Source organism: Megascapheus bottae, chromosome 1, assembly GCF_031878675.1.
Source record: "Megascapheus bottae isolate mThoBot1 chromosome 1, mThoBot2.hap1, whole genome shotgun sequence".
NCBI classification, from domain to species: domain Eukaryota; kingdom Metazoa; phylum Chordata; class Mammalia; order Rodentia; family Geomyidae; genus Megascapheus; species Megascapheus bottae.
In genome coordinates this window covers 5,020,986-5,042,090 of record NC_143509.1, presented here as the reverse complement: position 1 = coordinate 5,042,090, position 21,105 = coordinate 5,020,986, and the positions used below count along the sequence as shown (strand labels likewise).

The following is a 21,105-nucleotide window of genomic DNA, read 5'->3' as shown; positions in this document are numbered from 1 at the left end:
TTGTTTGCTGTTTCCTTACTACAGAGAGAACACCTCTCTCTCTCTCTCTCTCTCTCTCTCTCTCTCTCTCTCTCTCTCTCTCTCTCTCTCTCTCTCTTCTCTGTCTCTCTCTCTGTCTCTCTCTCTCTCTCTTTCTTTCTCTCTCTGTCTCTCTCCTCTCTCTGTTGTGGGCCTTGAACTCTAGGCCTGGGCACTATCTCTGAGCTCTCAAGGCTAACACTCCCCTTGTTTGAGCTACAGCACCACTTTCAGTTTTCTGGTGGTTAATTGGAGGTAAGAGTCTGATGGACTTTCATGTCCAGGCTGGGTTTGATCTGTGATCCTCAGATCTCAGGCTCCCGAATAGCTAGGATCCAGGTGTGAGCACAGGTTGCCCCATTTACTTCCAGCAGTTTTATGGGTAGAGATAAGAGTGTCACAGACTTTCCTCTCCAACCTGGCTTAGAGGCTCCATCCTACATCTCAGCCTGTAAGACCTGAAGCTGAAATTACAACAAGAAACCACATAGAATGTAACTGGAGATATAGCCAAGACTAGTACTTTCTGGAAAGTTCTGTTGTATTTCATTAAATAGGAGGGAAAATTGACAAAAGGGATTGCAGCAAATCAAATCTTTATTCAGAACATAGGAAAGGCTGATGAGAATGAGAGAAGTGTGTGGGGTATTCACTTACAAAGAGCCCCAGTCCCAGGAGGTAGAAGGAAAGCCTCTCAGATACTCAACACCAAAAATTAATTGTCCACAATGAAGTTGATTTCACAATGAGGAAAAATATTGACAAAATAATGTTGATTTATTTACACATTCATTTTTTTTGGTTGGTGATAGGGCTTGATCTCTGGGCCTGGTTGCTGTTCTTGAGCTCTTCAGTTCAAGGCTACTGCTCTACCCCTTGAGTCACAGAACCACTTCTGGATTTCTAGCAGTCAATTGTAGATAAATGCCCAGCCCGGCATTCCATTGTGATCCTCAAATTTGAAGCTCCTGAGTAGCTAGGATTATAGATGTGAGCCACTGGTCCCAGCCAAGACAATCTTTAAGAGAGGTAAAATGGCCATAAAGAAATCCACAGATAAATATTCAACCTTTGCACTACATAGGACATGCAAATCAATAAAACACTGTGATTCTGTATTATGTCAATCGTGAAGAAAATCTACAACAACAATTCTGGTGAGTATGAGAAGAAACAGGCATCCTCAGACTGTTGTATGTTGTCTGAGGATGTCTCTTAGTATAGCTATCATGGAAACACGTTCATATCTGAGTGGGAAAGAGAAATTAGTAAAGAAAAAAAAAAGAATTGCCCTCAAACTTAAAACAAGATCTCGCATGTAAGGACACAATTGCTGTTCTGAATGTGTTGGGATTTTATTTGGATTCTTGGAGGAGGAGGTGGAGGAGGAAGAGGGGAGGAGGTAAAGAAGGATGAGAAGGAGGAGAAGAAGTAGTTTTGTGTTTGAGGAGGAATAATTAATATAGAAGAGGATAACTTACAGGGATACTGTGTAAACTTGGAATGAGATAAGTGCTTTCTATGTTCAATTGGAAATGCCCACGAAAGTTGTGCAACAGTAACCCAAATAGGACTATTAAGAAAAATCCACACTGAAAACAGAAGTTGTTCTTCTGATGGATAACAAGTAAATTTCCTTGAAAGATAGATGTCTAAACATGGACAGACAAAGCCATAGGGGCTTTGGTGGCACACGTGAATAAGTACGTCTTTTGTAGATGGAAAAGTCTATACATACATATACACTGAATCCTATAATGGAGGAAAAGTATCACTGATCTGATATTCAACCAATTTGTCTTCCCACTTCCAATGGATTACTTTGTTCTGTGCTTCACAATCCGTCAAGACAGGAGACCACTCTGACTGGCAGTCTCTCCAGGGCCCCCATCACGTCCTGGTTCCTCAGGCTGTAGATGAAGGGGTTCAGCATGGGAGTGACCACTGTGTACATCACCGAGGCCACCTTGCTTCTGTGGGCAGAGGAGGACACTGCAGAGCTGAGGTACACCCCAAGTCCTGTCCCGTAGAACAAGGAGACCACGCAGAGGTGAGAGTCACAGGTGGAGAAGGCTTTGTGCTTGGTAGCTGTGTTGGACATCTTCATTAAAGAGGAGAGGATCTGATGGTAAGAGAAGAACATTCCTAAGGCAGGAAACACACCGAAGAGCACAATAGCCAGGTACATCCAGATGTCATTGATGAGGGTGTCAGAGCTGGCCACCTGGAGAACCTGAGCTAGTTCACAGAAGAAATGGGAGATGGTGGTTCCCGGAGAGAAGGTTAATTTCCTCATCAGTACAACATGGCTTAGTGAGATGCAGAAAATGAGAAGCCAAGACACGAGCACCAGGAGGCCACAGAAGTGAGGGTTCATGATAAGTGGGTAGTTCAGTGGGTGACAGATGGCCACAAAGTGATCATAAGCCATCACGGTCAATAGGAAATTGTCCGTTCCAACAAAAATCATGAAGAAATACACCTGAGTGAGGCACTCTGGGTAGGAGATGTCTTTCCTCTGGGTCTGGATGTTCACCAGCATCTTGGGGATTGTGGTGGAGGTGAAGCAGATATCCACAAAGGACAGGTTGGAGAGGAAGAAGTACATGGGCGTGTGGAGGTGGGGGTCAGAGGTGACTGCCAGGATGATGAGCAGATTCTGAGTATGGTGATCAGGTACATGGACAGGAAGAGCCCAAAGAGGATGGGCTGGAGTTGAGGGTCATCTGAGAGGCCCAGGAGGAGGAATGGTGATTCCCTTTGTGGTTTTGTGCTGTCATAGCCCTAGATGTTTTCCTTGGGGCAAGTAAGGAAAAGTTCAATCAATGCCCACTGCCAGCTGTAGTGGTCATGTCCTTCCCCTGCCAGGTGCCTTTTTTTGTCCTAATGGCTCCCCGGGGTTGACCTGCACAGCCAAATTTGCCTCCACTCACTTTCATATTGTAATATGTGGGTATATATCCCTGTCTTGTATTCATTTACTCAGAGGTTTTGTGTTTTGCTAGTCCTGCGGCTTGATCCCAAGGCCTGGGCACTGTCCGTGGGCCTGTCAAAGTTAGAGCACTAGTACTTGAGCCACGGCACCACTTCGGCTTTTTCTATATATCTGGTACTGAGGAATCAAACTCGGGTATTCTTGCATGCTAGGCAAACACTCTACCACTAGGCTTTGCTCTAGTCCCATTAAATGTATTTTTCTAAACCTTGCTTTTAAGTAGTGGCACTATGGGGCTATAATTCAATGATCAGTTTGTGAGTACAAGGCCATTTCATCCATGTCACTCCTTCCATGCTCTCCCCAACCCCTCCCAGTTCAACCCCTCCCTCAGTTCTCCCAGTTCCAGCTTCACATTTGTACACTGAATATTAGGAATGATTTTGCCCACCTTTCCTCTCTCCATTTCACTGTCCACCTTTTCCACTGCCTTCACCTTTCAGGAAGTGCTTTCAACTCTCAGGCACAATGAATTCTTTTACCTATTTTCCTGGTGGAGGTAATGTTCACCATTTAATAGGATCGAGTTGTCTTCCCGTTGTGTGCAGTCCATGGAGTGAGCATGTATCTCAGGAATGGGAGCATTTGTGGGGAAGATCTCAGTACATGGAGTTCCTGTATGTGGATGGAATATAGCATGGCTGGTCAACATGGCTGTGGATGGCTCCCGACAGAGAATTCTTTCTATGTGATTTCTTCTAAAATATGAGAGAGGGTAAAAAAGAGACTACCAGCTACATAGAATTGAGGAGAAAGGAACACAATATCATTAAAATAACATAATGTGCTTAGCGCATTTAGTTCATGCCTGTAATCCCAGCTACTCAGGAAGTGGAGAGCTAAGGCTTGGGGTTCTAAGTCATTCTGGGTAAGAAAAGTCGGTCAGACTCTTTTTTTTGTCGGACTCTTATCTATATTTTTAGCACTAAAAAGATGGCAGTGGGTCTAGCAATGGCCTTGAGTAAGAAGTCTCAGAAACTCTGAGTTTAAACCTGAGGACTGGCACGCACACACACACTCACACACAATATACAATCCATGTGTGAGATTTCATGCTCTGGAGCAGGAACCTTGTGTATGGAAATCAGCAGAATTAATGGATCATGCAATAATAAACTGAATGAATTTGATTCATATGCTCAGTGCTCTATCTATCTATCTATCTATCTATCTATCTCTCCATATATATATATATATATATGTAATGAATGTAAATGTTTATGGGGACAAGCCTGAGGGACAGGGAAGGAATGGTGGGGTTGAATAATGCAGAATATATGTGAAGATGAAGATGAAAATCCACTAAACCTTGAAATCGGGCAGGACTATGTGCCAAAGAAGAGTTACAGAGGAGTTTATTTTGATCAAACCACAATATATGCCCGTGTGGAAATACCACAGCAAAACCCCTTTTTCCAGTTGGTATACATAGAAATCCATTCTGTGCACACAGAAGCCAGTGTGCATGTGCAAACCTAAGTGAGGGAAGGTGGCTTACAGCTGGCATTCTAGCTACTAAGAGGCTGCAATTGACTTATCAAGGTGTGAAGCCAGCTCACGCAGGAAAATCCATGACATTCTCATTCCTGATTAATTACTAAAAAGCCACATGTGAGCTCTAGTTCACTTGGTATGGCTCAGAAGCTCACGGACAGTGCCCAGGTGCACAGTTCAAGACCCATGACTGGCACATGTACATGCAGGCACACACACACAGACACAGACACACACACACACACACACACACAGACACACACACACACACACGCACACACAGACACACACACGAAGGGGAATTCTTCCTTATTAATAATTTTTTTGTTGGCTAGATTTTGTTATGGACAGTAATGGGAAACAAACCATACATTGTCAGTCAAATATGCCAGCAAATTATTGGAGACGATAAGAAAAAAATTCCAATCAAAGCTGGCACTGGTGTTTCATCTCTGTAATCATCATTGCTCAGGAGTCTTAGATCTGACAATGGCAGTTCAAAGCCAGCCTCGGCAGGAAAGTCTATGAGACCCTTATTCCCAAATAATGACAGAAAATGCTGGAAGTGAAGATGCAACTCCAATAGTGGAGTGCTAGCCTTGAGCAAAAGGAGCTGAGGGACAGTGCCATGGTTAGAGTTCAAGGCCCAGGTCTAGACACACACACACACACACACACACACACACACACACACACACACACATGTCCCTGGCCTGGAACCCAAAAGACAATACCTGGTGCACATTGGAGCTTTAGCGGGTGATAAACAAATACATAATTGGATGTAGCAAAGCTGACAGATGACGCTGATTATTGGGAAAGAGTGAAGAAAAGCGAGAGACCTTTCAGAAGGGAACTTCATGAAGAATGCGCTCTAGGTTGCAGAAAGTGAGAGAAAGAAGGGAAATCAGAGTTCACAAAGCCTGAACTCCAAGTGACTTAGAGTTCTGGGACCATATCTGCAGATGACGAGCTCCCTTCTGGCCCTTCCCAGCCTCACTATTCCAGAGCATTGCCTGCTACACACCCCATTTTCTTTTTCTCTTGTTTTCCCTCACTGATCATAAATTTACATTTCCTGGCTTTACCAGGATAACATGGTTCTGTATTTTGGTTATCACTGAAGATTTCTTATTTCCCCAACTCCTCCTTAGAAGTTTGTTGGCTGGGGTTTTGACGGAGACTGGATTCAGAGAAGGGAGTCAGAAGTTTGTGCAGTTTCTTGCAACTCAATCGATGTATCTACTAAGATCTCTTCAGGAAATGAATTGCCTTTCATGAAATAATTGTCTTTATGAAATGAAATGTCTTTCCTGTCTCCAAACCATTTTGTTCCCATGAGTTAAAGTGAAGGTGACATCATGGATAAACAGATTTAGGTTAATTTCTTGCATTATTGTAGATTGTAAAAGGGTGAGAGGAATTAATTTATTCCAAGGGGAACACAGTTTCTTTTGATTTGATAAAAAGGATACCAATGAATTCTCAAAGGACCTATTAATTTCTATAGGCACGAAATCTCTGGAACCATGTCGATTTGGCATCTGCCTTGGAGAATCTTTGGACATGTAATAGATCACTTGATCTCTAGAGGGAAAAACAATTTCTTCATTTTTTTCACTGTTCAAGGTTTATTTGGTGTTTTCCTATGACATTTGGATAGTTTTTGCACTGTTCATATGTAGCTTTTTACATAACATGCAATGCACACTATTGATATATACCACATAAAATATCCTTTAAATCAGTGATGCATGTGACATGCGAAAATGGATTTATACAACCCATCCCAGGAAGTGTGATAGGGAAAAGAAGTTGGAACTAGGTGTTTTGTTGATTTACAAAGCACACAGTAACATATCTGGTTTGAAGTGTAATTAGGGACTATGCACCATTCATTGGCAGTGGTGTCTCAGAGAGGGTAAAATTGTTTACACTTACCAGTTTTTACAGTTACACAGGACCCATCCACCATCAGAATACAGCTGCATGTTTTCCTGAACCAGTCCTAGTCCTAATTTCAGGAAATGGATATTTTTCCCAGGTCTTTTTTTAATGCTACTGCTTTAGTCACAGATCAGTATGGGACAACATGCATAATCCCCGACTAAAATTCTCTTATAGCCTCGACAGTGAAGTGGTACATAGAAGACTTCAAAACTGTAGCTCCTTTGGGATTCCCCAAAGCGTATCTGCACTTTTCTTCAAGTGAGCCTCTTCCTCGGGAGTCAGAGTGACCTTCACCACATCTGAAATTCCGTTCTGTCCCAGAATGCAAAGAACACTAAGGAAGACATCTTCCTTTATTCCATAGAGACCCTTAATCATGGTGGAAATTGGATGAACTCTTCGAAGAGTCTTCATAATACTTTCTGCTAAATCTGCCACAGACAGTCCAATGGCCCAGGACGTATAGCCTTTCAGTTTGATCACCTCATAGGCACTGTCAACAACTTGTTTATGAACCTCTTTCCACTGTTCCTTGTCTGCATCAATGCCTAAATCAGGATTCAGATTCTTGAAGGAGACACCAGCAACATTCACTCCACTCCACACCGGCACACTAGAGTCTCCATGAGAACCCATCCATGACAGCTTAAGGGGTGAATTCCCAGCCTCTCTCCCATCAGGTAATGGAACCAAGCTGAATCCAGATTGCAGCCACTTCCAATGACACAGTTTTTGGGGAAGCCACTTATCTTCCAAACCACCTAGGTCAGAATATCCACTGGATTGGAAATAGTAAGCAACTTACAGTTTGGGGTGTCCGTCACTACATTAGGAATGATGAACTTAAAGATGTTTACATTGAGCTGGACCAAATTAAGATGGCTTTCACACTCTTGCTGATGGGCCCCAGCTGTGACAATAACCAGGTTGGAATTTGCAGTCACAGAGTAGTGTTTGCCAGAGACAATTTTTGGTATTTTGCGGAAAAGGCTGCTGAGCTGGAGGTCCATCATTTCTCCTTTCAGTTTGTCTTCCATGACATCAACATGAGCAAGCTCGTCTGCCAAGTCCTGATGGCACAGGCCATGCCAACAGCACCAACCGCAACAACTGTAATCTTGTTCTGGGGGACATGATCCTCCTTAAGAAGATTCACAATCAGCTGATCCTTGAGACCTTCCATTCTGTACTTGGAAGGACTGGAACTCCAGGGTGCATGATGGGCAGGAGTCGGAGGTGCACGGCGGGCAGATCTGGACTCAGCAAGATTCGCTCCATCCAATTTCTTGATTTTCATTCACTATTTAATAGTGTCTTATACATGGAAGTTATAGATAAAAATACCACGTTTTATTTGGTCAGCAGCACACTGAGACACCCAGCACCCTATAAAATTATATTTGGTACCTCATATATGTTATCCTTAGTATCCATTCAGAATATCACAAGAATAGCTCAGTGCCCTGTTCAGTAGATTTAATCAATGTATGATCATTTAATTATTATTTAATGCATGTATCCTCCCTGGTTAACTGGACATTTGTATTTTCTGATCTTCATTTCTCTCATATCAGCCCCTAATTCCTTACCTTCTGTTACTGCTCCCCTTGGCCCAATTGCTGGATTTCGATGAAGTCAGCTTAGAAAACACCCACAAGGCATGGTGGCTCACTCCTGTCATCCTTGCTACTCAGGAGGCTGAGATCTGAAGATCTTGGTTCAAATCCAGCCCAGGCATTAAAATCTGTGAGACTCTTATCTCCAGTTAGCCACCAGAAAAGCAGAAGTGTGGCGGTGGCTCAAGGAGTAGGGCGGTAGTGTTGAGCTGAAGAGCTCAGGGACAGCGTCCAGGCTCAGAGTTCAAGTTCAAGAATGGACAAAAAAAACTGTTGGGAGCCAGAGTAGCATCAAATTGTACCTTGATTTGCATCAGACCATGGCTTTATTGTCCTATAGTTTTATGGCCTTATTCTGTTTAAATTACCTGAGATTTACCATATGAATGTAACAGTTGGAAGTTCCCTGGTTTCAAGAAGGAAGAAGCTGGAGTTGAAGAAACGAGGCAGTCTTTACTTGGGCTGCAGACATCCCGGACCCGGTGTGTCTGTCTCTCTTCTATTTTTTCCTAGTCCTTGCCCCCTATTTCAGGAACCCCAATCTGCGAACCCTGGTTTGCTGCCGGCTGGCCCCGGCAACTGGCACCCGAACAGGGACCCTGAAAATCTGGGATGAAGGTGAAGGACCCCTCCCTGTGGTGAGTAACACATCGTAGGACTATTAAGAGAGGATCTTAAGACAGTGTATAGTCAGGAGTAAAAATTATGGGTCAAGTTAATAGCCATAGGTCATATGTATCCATCTTAACAGGCCTACTTGACGCCCACGGAACGTGGGTGGAAAAAGGGGTGCTTCAGAGCTTCCTACAGTTTGTCGAGGAGGCATGCCCGAGGTTTTTAGAGGAGAAATTCCAAAAAACCTGGCAGCAGATAGGAAAAAGACTTCAAGAATATTATAATGTATATGGCCCCGAAAAGACCCCAGTAGTTGCTATTGATGTATGGAATTTAGTAAGTGAATGCATAGATCCTCAACATGAGAATGCTGAACTTAATCTTGAATTACGGGAAATTTATGAGTTAAATGACCTTTCTGAAAAACCTGAGGCTGAGCCATATGCCGTAGCCCAAGAGAGTCTAAGTGAGATCTTGAAAAGGGAACAACAACCAGTAGATATTGAGTATCAGAATTCAGATTTGAATATCAAGGCGGAAAGTTATGATGAGTCAATGGAGGGCCGGATGGCTACGATGAAGAAGAAGTTAGAAGAAATCCTACATCTTCTATCGAAAATGGGGATGGAGCAGAGAGCCCCCCCCCAGAAGTAGGAAAGAAATATGACCCTCAGGCCACTATGGTGTCTGATTCTAAACCTTACCACTCACACCCACCACCTCCCGCTGCAGCCTTTTTCAACCTTTAGGCAAGCCTAAAGGCCCTAGCAACAAGTCCCTTTTAACAGGCACTACAACCAGGCACAGTGCATCGCAATTAAACCTGATTCAGGCTGCTAGAGAGAGGGAAGATATTTCAGGGCCTCGATGCTTCCCTAGTTTAGTTGATCATGATGAACAAGTATACCATCAACCTGTTCCTGGTAAACTATTACAGGATTTAAAGAGTGCGTGCTCCCAATATGGGCCAACTGCCTATTTTACTCAAGTAATATTGGAGGCCGTGTGTGCTGGTATTGCATGCCCAAATGACTGGAAGCGGCTTGCCAGAGCATGCCTTAGTGCAGGAGAGTACTTATTATGGGAGACAGAGTTCACTGCACAGTGTCGGGCTAAAATTGAAACAAATAGGTCTAAGAACCTGCCTTACATTTTGATCAGTTGTTAGGAGCGGGAACCTATAAAAACACCGAAGATCAATTGGGTTATGCAAAGGAGGCCTATTTACAAATAAATGCTGCGGCGAGAGAGGCTTGGAAAAGGTTATGCAATTCCAATCATACAAAAAATCTAGTAGAAGTTAAACAGGGACCGCATGAACCTTATCTAGAATTTTTGTCTCGATTAATGGAAACTGCAGACCGCCTAGTACAAGATGAGAACGCAAGGAAGATTATAGTTAGACACATAGCCTATGAAAATGCCAACGCCGCCTGTCAGGCGGCTATCAGACCCCATAGGAATAAGGAAGTTATCATGGACTTTATTTCACTGTGTGCTGATATTGGACACTCCCATGTACAAGGCCTTACTTTAGCCGCCGCTCCTCAAGGAAAGACTGTTACTGAATTTCTAAAATATAGAGGTCAGCGGCATTCTCGGGATGCTAGACCCCAGGGCGTTGCTTCTGTTGTGGACAAATAGGACATTGGATGATGCAATGCCCACGCCAGGCCAGGCTAAAGAGAGAAAAATCACCTGGCACATGGCCACGCTGTGGTAAAGGGAAGCACTGGGCTAAAGATTGCAAGCCAGCAACAAATCGCAATGGCCGCCTGTTTTCGGGAAACTGGAGAAGGGGCCAGCCCCTAGCCCCGCAAAACCATGGGGCAGTCCCTCCCTCTTCTCGGCCACAAGTGCATCTTCTAACAACCCCCCAAAACCAGTCTCCGGCCTCCTCTGTGCCACCCCAGGCAGTGCAGGATTGGACCTCTGTTCCTCCACCTGCTCAGTATTGATCCCTGACATGGGAACACAAGCTCTCACCACGGGGGTCTTCGGCCCCCTTCCCCCGGGAGTGGCTGGCTTGCTGTTAGGGGGAAGTAGCTCAGCCCTTAAAGGGATACAGATTATACCTGGCAAAATTCACCGGGATTTTACTGGAGAAATCAAAGTTATGGCCTCTGCCCCGAAACACGTGGTATCGATCCCAGCCGGTCAAAAATTAGCACAACTAATACTTGTGCCTTTAGGTCCCGGGGAGACTGCTAATTCCCCATGTGGACAGAGAGGATTTAGATCTTCTGATATCTATTGGGTACAAAGCATAAAACAAGAGAGGCCTGAGATGACTATATTTATACAAGAAAAGCCCTTTAAAGGAATATTAGACACTGGAGCAGATGTGTCTGTAATATCTAAAAAACATTGTCCAGCGCAATGGCCCCTGACAACCTCTATGACTTCCCTACAGGGGGTTGGGCAAGCAACTGACCCACAGCAGAGCAGTGCGATCCTTGTTTGGAGAGATAAGGAAGGGCACTCTGGTCATTTTCAGCCATTTGTCCTGGATCATCTGCCAATTAATTTATGGGGTCGTGATATCATGGAAAAAATGGGAGTGTATGTGTTTAGTCCTAGTGCTGCGGTCACAAAGCAGTTACTTGATCAAGGCCTCCTCCCCTTTAGGGGACTAGGCAGAGCAGCACAGGGGGAGCTAGAGCCACCCCAACCCCAGTCTCACCCTACGAGACAACGATTAGGGTATTCTTTAACGGGGGCTGTAGTTTGTCCTGCCCCTCATGCTGATCCCATAAATTGGCTCTCTGAAGAACCGGTATGGGTCGAACAGTGCCTCTTTCTCTAGAAAAGATCATTGCAGTTCAGCAGCTGGTACAGGAACAGCTGGACTTGGGACATGTGGCCCCTTCTAACTAGCCATGGAATTCTCCAATTTTTGTTATAATGAAAAAGTCAGGTAAATGGAGGCTGTTACAGGATTTGAGAAAAGTGAACGCCACCATGGAACTGATGGGGGACCTACAGCCTGGCTTGCCTTCACCCATGGCAATCCCAAAGGATACTTATAAGATTATTATAGATTTGAAGGATTGTTTCTATACTATACCCCTGGCGCCTCAAGACTGTAAGCGCTTTGCCTTCAGCGTCCCCTCTGTTAATTTTAAAGAACCCATGAAGCGATATCACTGGCTTGTGCTTCCACAGGGCATGGCAAATAGCCCAACTTTATGTCAAAATTTTGTAGCTAGAGCCATTTCTTCCACCCGTGAAAAATTTTCTTCTGTTTATATTGTTCATTACATGGACGACATCTTGTTGGCTTTTTCTGACCCTATCGTCGTACGACAAGCCTTTGGACAACTAAAGAAGATCTGAGCCTCGTTGGCCTTATAATAGCAGCTGAAAAGGTTCGGGAACACCCCCCCTTTTACGTATTTAGGCCATATATTAGGCCCACACTATTTTAAAAGCCAAAAAATACAATTAAAAACTTCACACTTAAGAACTCTTCATGATTTTCAGCAATTCTTAGGAGATATAAATTGGCTTCAGCCTTATCTAAAGCTGTCCACAGGAGAGTTAAAGCCCCTCTTTGATCTCTTAAAAGGAGATACCAACCCTACATCCTTGCGCAAATTAAATCCCGACGCCAGGAGGGCCATCCAAATCGTAGAAAAGGCAATTTCCCAGCAACAAGTGACCTATTGTGACTATTCTAAACCATGGGGAGTTTACATTTTAGCTACTTCTCACTCCACAACTGCTGTATTGTGGCAGGATGGCCCATTTTATGGCTTTATCTACCATCAACACCCGGCAAAGTGCTGACCCCCTACTACGAATTGGTAGCTAATCTGATACATATGTGCCGAGTGGATTCCCGTAAATATTTAGGTCAGGAACCTCATTTTATCTGTGTCCCATATAATCTACAACAACAAGATTGACTATTCGCCCATTGCCATCCTTGGGCCATTGCTTAGGCCAATTATACGGGAAAAATTTTGCATCACTACCCGTCTAACAAACTTCTCCAATTTGCTGCGTGTCATACGTTTCTATTTCCTTCCATAGTACGGGCCTCGCCTTTATCTTCTGCCGCTTTAGTATTTACAGATGGATCCTCTAATGGAACGGCTGCTTTGACCATTAATGGGAAAACTCAATCTTGGGTTACAGGTTTTTCCTCCACCCAAGAGTTGTAATTAGAGGCTGTTTTACAAGCACTCGTCCTGTTACAAGACGAGCCCTTTAACTTATACTCAGACAGTCAATATGTAATTCGTGCTCTTCAAGTCATAGAAACTGTTCCCTTTATTGGAACTACTAACTCCAATATCCAGACCCAATTTCGCCAAGTACAAACTTTGCTTTGTTCTAGCAACCACCCTTGTTTTTTTGGCTTTGTTCGAGCTCACACTAAACTTCTTGGCCCTTTAAGTGAGGGCAATGCAGTTACTGACTCCGCCACCAGAGTTTACTTAACTCAGGTTGAACTTGCTAAGCAGTCACATGCCATCCACCATCAAAACAGTCGAGACTTGCGCCGACAGTTTAAATTATCTAGAGAAGCAGCACGACAAATAGTTAAGAGTTGCTCCAACAGTGTCCCTTTTTCACCAGCCCCCCATTTAGGTATAAATCCACGAGGACTGCTTTCTAATCACATTTGGCAGATGGATGTCACATATGTTCCATCATTTGGCCGATTAAAATATGTTCATGTTACTGTAGATACTTATTCTAATTTTATCCTGGCCACCCCCCTTGCTGGGGAAGCCACTAAACATTGTATTTCTCACTGCATTCGATGCTTTGCTGTGATGGGGATTCCCTCGCAAATAAAAACAGATAATGGTCCTGGCTATGCAGGCCGAGCATTTCAATCCTTCTGCCATTCCTATAATATCACTCATATTACGGGCGTTCCTTACAATCATCAAGGTCAAGACATCGTGGAGAGAGCTAATGGATTATTAAAACATCAAATTGCTAAAATACAGAAAGGAGAGTCGTATGCCGCTACCCCTGTGAATATACTTAATCATGCTTTATTTGTTTTAAATTTTTTGAATTTGGATTCAAATAATTTATCTGCTGCTCAGCGATTCTGGGAAAAAAGAGAGCAGTGTGCTTTTGCCTTAGTAAGTGGAAGGATCCCCTAACAGGTACTTGGCATGGACCCGATCCTGTTCTAACCTGGGGTTGAAAACACGTATGTGTTTTTTCACAAGGAGAAAAAGACACCCGCTGGCTGCCTTAACGCTGCGTTCGGATTGTGGAGAGTGACAGTGGCCATCCAAGCATCGACTCACTGGGCCTACACCCCCAACCCTCCAGTGGTGCATCCTGCGATGTGGGAAGGACCTGAGTTATTTGTGCATATCAATTGGGACTGCTACTGATCCACTTGTTCAACACATTTATATGAGCTGTGTTTCTCCTCCTTTTACTATTATGTAGGGACCTTTTAACATATTCATTGGCTCTACACAATTTAATATGTGACATTATTCTGTTTTTACCATCCCTCTTCTTAATAATCTTTTTTGTAAAAGATGCCCAGGTGAAAAGCAAAGGCCTCCAGAGGTAAGCAGAAGTCGGCCGACCCCCTGTATGTCTGCGTTTTATTTTATTTTATTTTATTTATTTATTTTTTGAAAAGGTGCACTGTGGGCCTAAAACAGAGGCCTGGGTGGTCAAGGGACGCCTTGACCCCCTCCCCTTCTGAGTTTCTTTTCGATGAAAAGGCTTACCTGAGAGTCCCACCAGCAAGACATGTCTAAATCTAAAAATAGCTGTTTGATGAAAACATTCATTTGAGCTCATGTTTTTTGTGTTAAGTTTATCTGATTGAGTCCAATTTTCTTGTTATATGTCAATGTCTGATTATTTAAAAGTCTCCGTTTCTCTGTCTTGTTCATGTTACATATTTTTCCTTGTCCAGTTTTGTCTTTAAAATTGGTACCATTTCTAAGTATGGATCCTTACGGTTTTTCTGTGCGTACTCAAGCACACATCCTTGTTATTTATTTGAACATTTCTGGGCCTAGCATGGCCGCTCCCCCATGTCTGCAGTTGTAACAAGCCCTGGAAAAATAAATTCCAGCTAAGTTGCCTTGCAAATAGTTTTGTTTTGAACCTGGTTTTCACCTGTAAGAGTAAAATTGGCAAAGCTCTCTTGACACAAACTTCCGGAAAATGAACGGCCGATATTAATTTTGCGGCCTTTATGATCTTTGAGTATGAAGGTGTGTGAATGAGTGAGTGAACATGTTCAAGGTTAAATTGTCAGCATGCTGTATAAAACAATGGATAAATTTATACTTAAACACAAAGACAATTGGGTAAATCTAAGCTTAAAACTTCAAGAAAATATTAGGTTTGAATGTTTTACAATGTCTCAAAGGATTATTACATTGGTTTAAAGAGAAATTGGTAAAAAGTACTTTTCTAAACATCCTGAAAAAAAATCTGGTTTTGTAATACTTAGAGCTGTTTACATTGTAAACATTGTATCCTGTTTAACCTAGAGGTATTAGGGAATTTGGGATTTATTACCTTTAAAGTTTGGAAACATGTATTAGAGTTTTAAATGTAAAATTGTTCATTAATGTCAGAAATTTTGCCCATCTGTCTTTTCTTGCAGACTGACACTGGAAGTCTGAAGATAACTTTTGGTGCACTGATGTTTGTAATTCTTGCATTAGGGAAAAACTGTTGTTTGAGTTTAAACTGTTAATGGAGTTCTAGGCAGTAATAATCTAAACTGCAGAATAAAACAAAAAGCCTCTTCTAAAGGCAAAGGAAGTGACCTGGGCCCTAGGGGGCCTGGAGGCAATGGGAATTCCTTTAGCCTTAAAGGTTTTTCAAATGCAAATAAAGACCAAAGTGTTAAGAGTTTAAGTTAAAAAGTGTAAAAGTTAAAGAAAAGTAGAAATGGTTTCTGAACAAAATTTAAAAGTAAAGTTGTCCTAAAGTTTTGTTTCTAAAAAAGAAACAAGGAAAATTAGGACTATTAAAATGGTTGCTTAATTGCTATTTCAGCTTACTCTTGTAAGTTACTCCAGCAGGCCCATGGAGAAGGTCAGCAACCCTTATTCAGATGTAATTTTGGCTCTTACCAGGTTCCAGGTAAGATCATGCTTAGACTATTTCTGAGTTGACCACCTTGTTGCTTTAATTGGAGTAACATGGGCTTTTGTAGGACTCATTGATCTGATAGCCGCAGCTTTGAGCCTGCCCGGGCAAAGCAAAGTCCCTGTGAGACTGTGGTGTCTAATCTGCCAGCAGGATGTTGGGACAGAGTTGCTTTGGAGCTCGAAGTGGCAGAGTGCTAGCTCTGAGCTGAAAAGCTGGGGGGAAGCACTCAAGCCCCAAGCTAGGGACTCACAGTGGCAGGGTGCTAGACTAGAGCTGGAGAGCTGAGGGACAGTGCCCAGGCCCCGAGTTCAAATACAGCAACCAACAAAGTGAAATGGCAATGGCATATTTATCCCTGTGTGGAGAGACACTGCTGGGACACGAAAGCCTCTGCTTGGATGGCAGAGATGGTGTCAGATCTTAGAGTCACTTATGCTTGGCCACTCAAATTACTCAGAGCCGGGAGGTCATAGAATAGGTTGTTAGCACGCCTTACTAATGCCCGTGCCTTTCATAACTGGGCAGGAACTTGTTAAACTTCTGTGATAATGGATAGTTTAAAATCCTAATTGAGCGAACTTTTTATTTGACACCAGCCACAAATTCAGGAAAGTTTGTGGATCTGGGGCTTGTGTCTCTATTAATCTGTTTAGATCTGACAATTGAAGCATTGTTAAGGTTGCAGAAATTTAGTTCCCCAGACATTCAAGAAAAAGCCTTTGCAAATGGGTGCTAAGTAAGTTAAACTATTGTAGCCAAAGATGGTTTGTGCAGTTGTTAAATATTAAATATGATCTCTACTTTGGAGTAAATTATTATTCCTGATATCTAATCCTTGCAACCCCTTGATAATACAGGCTAGGCTTCTTAAGGTCCCTGGTCAAGCACAGAGACAACGCCCCTGAGTCAGCCTGAAGAAGTCACAGAAGCTGAATCTCCGCCCATCAATCTCCGTAAGATGAAGGGACCAAAGTCAGTTTTGGAAAATGTGACAGGATAATTAGAGGTATAGGAAAGAGTAAAAATTGCACTTGTGTTTCCTTTAAAATAAAAACGGGGGATATGTTGGGAGCCAGAGTAGAATCAAATTGTACCTTGATTTGCATCAGACCATGGCTTTATTGTCCTATTGTTTTATGGCCTTTTTCTGTTTAAATTACCTGAGATTTACCATATGAATGTAACAGTTGGAAGTTCCCTGGTTTCAAGAAGGAAGAAGCTGGAGTTGAAGAAACGAGGCAGTCTTTCCTTGGTCTGCACACATCCCAGACCCGGTGTGTCTGTCTCTCTTCTATTTTTTCCTAGTCCTTGCCCCCTATTTCAGGAACCCCAATCTGTGAACCCTGGTTTGCTGCCGGCTGGCCCCGGCAAAAACTAAAGAAAGAGAAAAAGGAAAAAGAAAACAATTTCAGCTAGGTGCTGCTGGCTCAGGCCTGTAATTTGAAATACTTAGGAGGCTGAGAAGTGAGGATTTAGAGTTAGAAGCCAGTGGGGCAGAAAAGTCTGTAGAGTCTACTCTTCAATGAACCACTAAAAAGGCAGAATGGAGCTGTGGCTCAAGCAGACGAGCAGAATCCTTGAGCAAAAAGAGTCATGGACAATGCCTAGGCTCTGAGTTCAAGCTCCAAGAGCAACACACACACACACACACATGCACACACACAGAGACAGACACACAGGAAAAGAAATGACACCCCCTAAATAAAAATGGAAACATCATTTCCTCCTGATCCTATTGAAAGATGGATGGTGTGTGTGTGTGTGTGTGTGTGTGTGTGTGTGTGTGTGTGTGCGTGTGTGTGTGTGTTGGTGTTGGTTCTCGGCCTGGTGTTCTGGATTGGAGAATTCTCCCTAACTTTTTGTGCTGAACGTTGGTGCTCTATCACTTCTGCCACAACTCCACTTCTGTCTTGTTCCTACTGAACTGGAAAAAAGGTCCTGGAGGACTTCAGGCCTATTATGACTGTGAGTTTCCATCCTCAGATCTCAGCCTGTGCAGTAGCTGGGGGTTTGGGCTTGAGCCACCGGCACCAGAACTGATTTTTGGAGTTACTTTAGTGGAGGTCATATCTTGTACACACAGTGACACTCTGGGATGTATTATTTTTTCGAATTTGAGTGCATGTTTTTTTTTCTCTTGATGGATTACTCAGGCTGGGACACAGTGGTGAGTGACAGGGGTGAATGCAGGCTCCTGTGAAACCTAGATCTTTGAGAGAACCTTCCAGGTTTCTCTATTCAGTACATTGTGTGTTGGTCCCTAACTAGAGAGAGACAGAGAGCTCACCCCTCTCTCTCCTCCACACCCCCGCCCCTCTCTCTCTCTCTCTCTCTCTCTCTCTCTCTCTCTCTCTCTCTCTCTCTCTCTCTCTCTCTCTCTCTTCCTCTCTCTCTCTTTCTTGTGGGGCTTGAACTGTAGGCCTGGGCGCTTTCTCCGAGCTCTCAAGGCTAACACTCTCCTTGTTTGAGCCACAGCACCACTTTCAGTTTTCTGGTGGTTAATTGGAGGTAAGAGTCTGATGGACTTTCATGTCCAGGCTGGGTTTGATCTGTGATCCTCAAATCTCAGGCTCCTGAGTAGCTAGGATTCAGGTGTGAGCACAGGTTGCCCTGTTTACTTCCAGCAGTTTTGTGGGTAGAGATAAGAGTGTCAAAGACATTCCTGCCCAACCTGGCTTGGAGGCGCCATCCTCACATCTCAGCCTGTAAGACCTGAAGCTGAAATTACAACAGGAAACCATACAGAACATAACTGGATTCTCAACACCAAATATTTAAGTTTTACAATTAAGTTGACTTCACAATGAGGAAAAAGTTGGATAAGATAATGTTTATTTCTTTATTTATTCATGTATTATTTTGTTTGGTCATGGGCTTGATCTCAGGGCTTGATTGCTGTTCTTGAGCTCTTCAGCTCAAGGCTATTGCCCTACCCCTTGAGTCACAGCACCACTTTTGGTATTCTAGTGGTTAATTGTCGATAAGAGTCTCACAGACTTTAGTGCCTATGCTGAATTTGAACTGTGATCCTCAAATCTCATCCTCTTGAGTAGCTAGGATTACAGGTGTGAGCCAATGCTCACAACCAAGACAATCATTAAAGGAGGTAAAAATGGCCATGAAGAAATCCACAAAGAAATATTCAACCTCTTAGCTACATAAGATATGCAAATCAAGAAAACAGTGTGATTCTGTATTATGTCAATGCTGAAGGACATCTACAACACCAATTCTGGTGAAGTTGAGAAGAAACAGGCATGCTCAGACACTGTTGTCTGAGGATGCCACTTAGTATAGGTATCATGGAAACAAGTTCATACATGGGTGGAAAGAGAAATTAGTAAAAACATATTCCCTCAAACTTAAACAAAATCTCACATGTAAGGCCATAACTGCTGTTCTGAAAGTGTTGAGATTTTCTTTGGATTCTTCTATGTGTTTATTCTGTTTCTGCTAAGTAAAAAATCAAGTTATTTTGTATTGCCAAATGGCGGAGACTGACATCTGTTATCGCAGCTACACAGGAGACTTGGATCTGAGGATTGGGGTTTAAAGCCAGCACAGGCAAAAGTCTATGAGGGTCTTATCTTTGAATAGCTCCCTGATATGTGGATTTTGTAGATGTGTCTCAAATAACAGAGGAATAACCCTGATCAAAAATGCTCACAAACAGCACCAGACACTGAATTCAATCCCAGGGCTGTAGAACAGGAAGAGGAAGAGGAAGAGGAAGAGGAAGAGGAAGAAGCAGCAGCAGAAGTAGCAGCAGAGCAGAAGTACAAGAGGAACAGGAGGAGGAGGAGGAAAAAGGAGGAGGAGGAGGAAGAAGTTTTTTGTTTTAGGAGGAAGATTTAGTATAGAAGGGGATAACTTAAGGGGATACTGTGTAACCTCAGACTGTGATAAGTGGTTTCTATGCTCAATTAGAAATGACCACAAGAATTTGTATAACACGTCACCAAATGGGAATATTAAGGAAAATTCACACTGACAGGAAAGTTGTTTTTCTGAAGTATAGCAAGTAAATTTCTTTCAAAGACAGATGTCCACATATAGACAGACAAAGCCATAGGGGCTTTGCAGGGTATTCTTGAATTCATATATATTTTCTAGTTGGATACATACATATATATATATATAAATATTGAGTCCTGTAATGAAGGAAAAGAATCAATGATGCTGATATTCAGCTAATTAGTCTTCCCTCTTGCAGTGGACTACTTTGATCTGTGCTTCACAATCCATCAAGACAGGAGACCACTCTGCCTGGCAGTCTCCCCAGAGCCCCCATCACGTCCTGGTTCCTCAGGCTGTAGATGAAGTGTTTCAGCATGGGAGTGACCACTGTGTACATCACTGAGGCCACCTTGCTTCTGTGGGCGGAGGGGGACACTGCAGAGCTGAGGTACACCCCAAGTCCTGTCCCGTAGAACAAGGACACCACGCAGAGGTGAGAGACATAGGTGGAGAAGGCTTTGTGCTTGCTAGTCGTGTTGGGAAGCTTCATTAAAGAGGAGAGGATCTGAGAGTAAGAGAAGATTCCTAAGGCAGCAAACAAACCAAAAAACACAAAGGCAGGTACACACAGATGTCATTGATGAGGGTGTCAGAGATGGCCACTTTGAGAATTTGAGCTAGTTCACAGAAGAAATGGGGGATGGTGGTCCTTGGGGAGAAGGTTAATTTCCTCATCAGTACAACATGGAGTAGTGAGATGCAGAAAATGAGAAGCCAGGACACCAGAACCAGGAGGCCACAGAAGTGAGGGTTCATGATAAGTGGGTAGTTCAGTGGGTGACAGATGGCCACAAAGCGATCATAAGCCATCACAGTCAATAGGAAATTTTCCATTCCACCAAAAATCATGAAGAAATACACCTGAGTGAGGCACTCTGGGTAGGAGATGTCTTTCCTCAGGGTCTGGATGTTCACCAGCATCTTGTGGATGGTAGTAGCAGTAAAACAGATGTCCACAAAAGACAGATTGGAGAGGAAGAAGTACATGGTCGTGTGGAGGTGGGGGTCAGAGGTGACGGCCAGGATAATGAGCAGATTTCCGAGCAGGGTGATCAGGTACATGGACAGGAAGATCCCAAAGAGAATGGGCTGGAGTTGAGGGTCATCTGAGAGGCACAGCAGGAGGAACGGTGATTCCCCTGTGCGGTTTTGTGCTGTCATAGCCCTAGCTGTTTTCCTTGGGGCAAGTAAGGAAAAGTTCAATCAATGCCCTCTGCCAGCTCAGGTGGTCATGCCCTTCCCCTGCCAGATGCCTTTTTTGTTTCCCAGGTTGACCTGCACAGCCAAGATTGGCTC

The 21,105-nt window shown here is 43.3% G+C and overlaps 1 protein-coding gene and 1 pseudogene across 1 annotated transcript; both read right to left on the bottom strand.

The window, feature by feature from the left end:
• Positions 1–1,852: 1,852 nt before the first annotated feature.
• Positions 1,853–20,970, bottom strand: LOC150068099 (olfactory receptor 7D4-like). The gene is made up of 2 exons (XM_090340634.1): positions 20,413–20,970; positions 1,853–2,242 (listed from the first exon to the last, which is right to left on the bottom strand). Exons 1-2 carry the CDS (start codon positions 20,968–20,970, stop codon positions 1,853–1,855), a joined length of 948 nt encoding a protein of 315 aa, XP_090196760.1.
• Positions 6,662–7,661, bottom strand: LOC150068100 (L-lactate dehydrogenase A chain pseudogene; annotated as a pseudogene).
• Positions 20,971–21,105: the final 135 nt, after the last annotated feature.

Bases quoted from the DNA above. Each gene is read 5' to 3' on its own strand.
- LOC150068099 (XM_090340634.1), bottom strand. From the start codon at position 20,970: ATGACAGCACAAAACCGCACAGGGGAATCACCGTTCCTCCTGCTGTGC. The intron at 2,243-20,412 runs GTGGCCATCTCT...CAGGTTCTCCAG, and splicing joins AACTAGCTCAAATTCTCAAA to GTGGCCAGCTCTGACACCCT.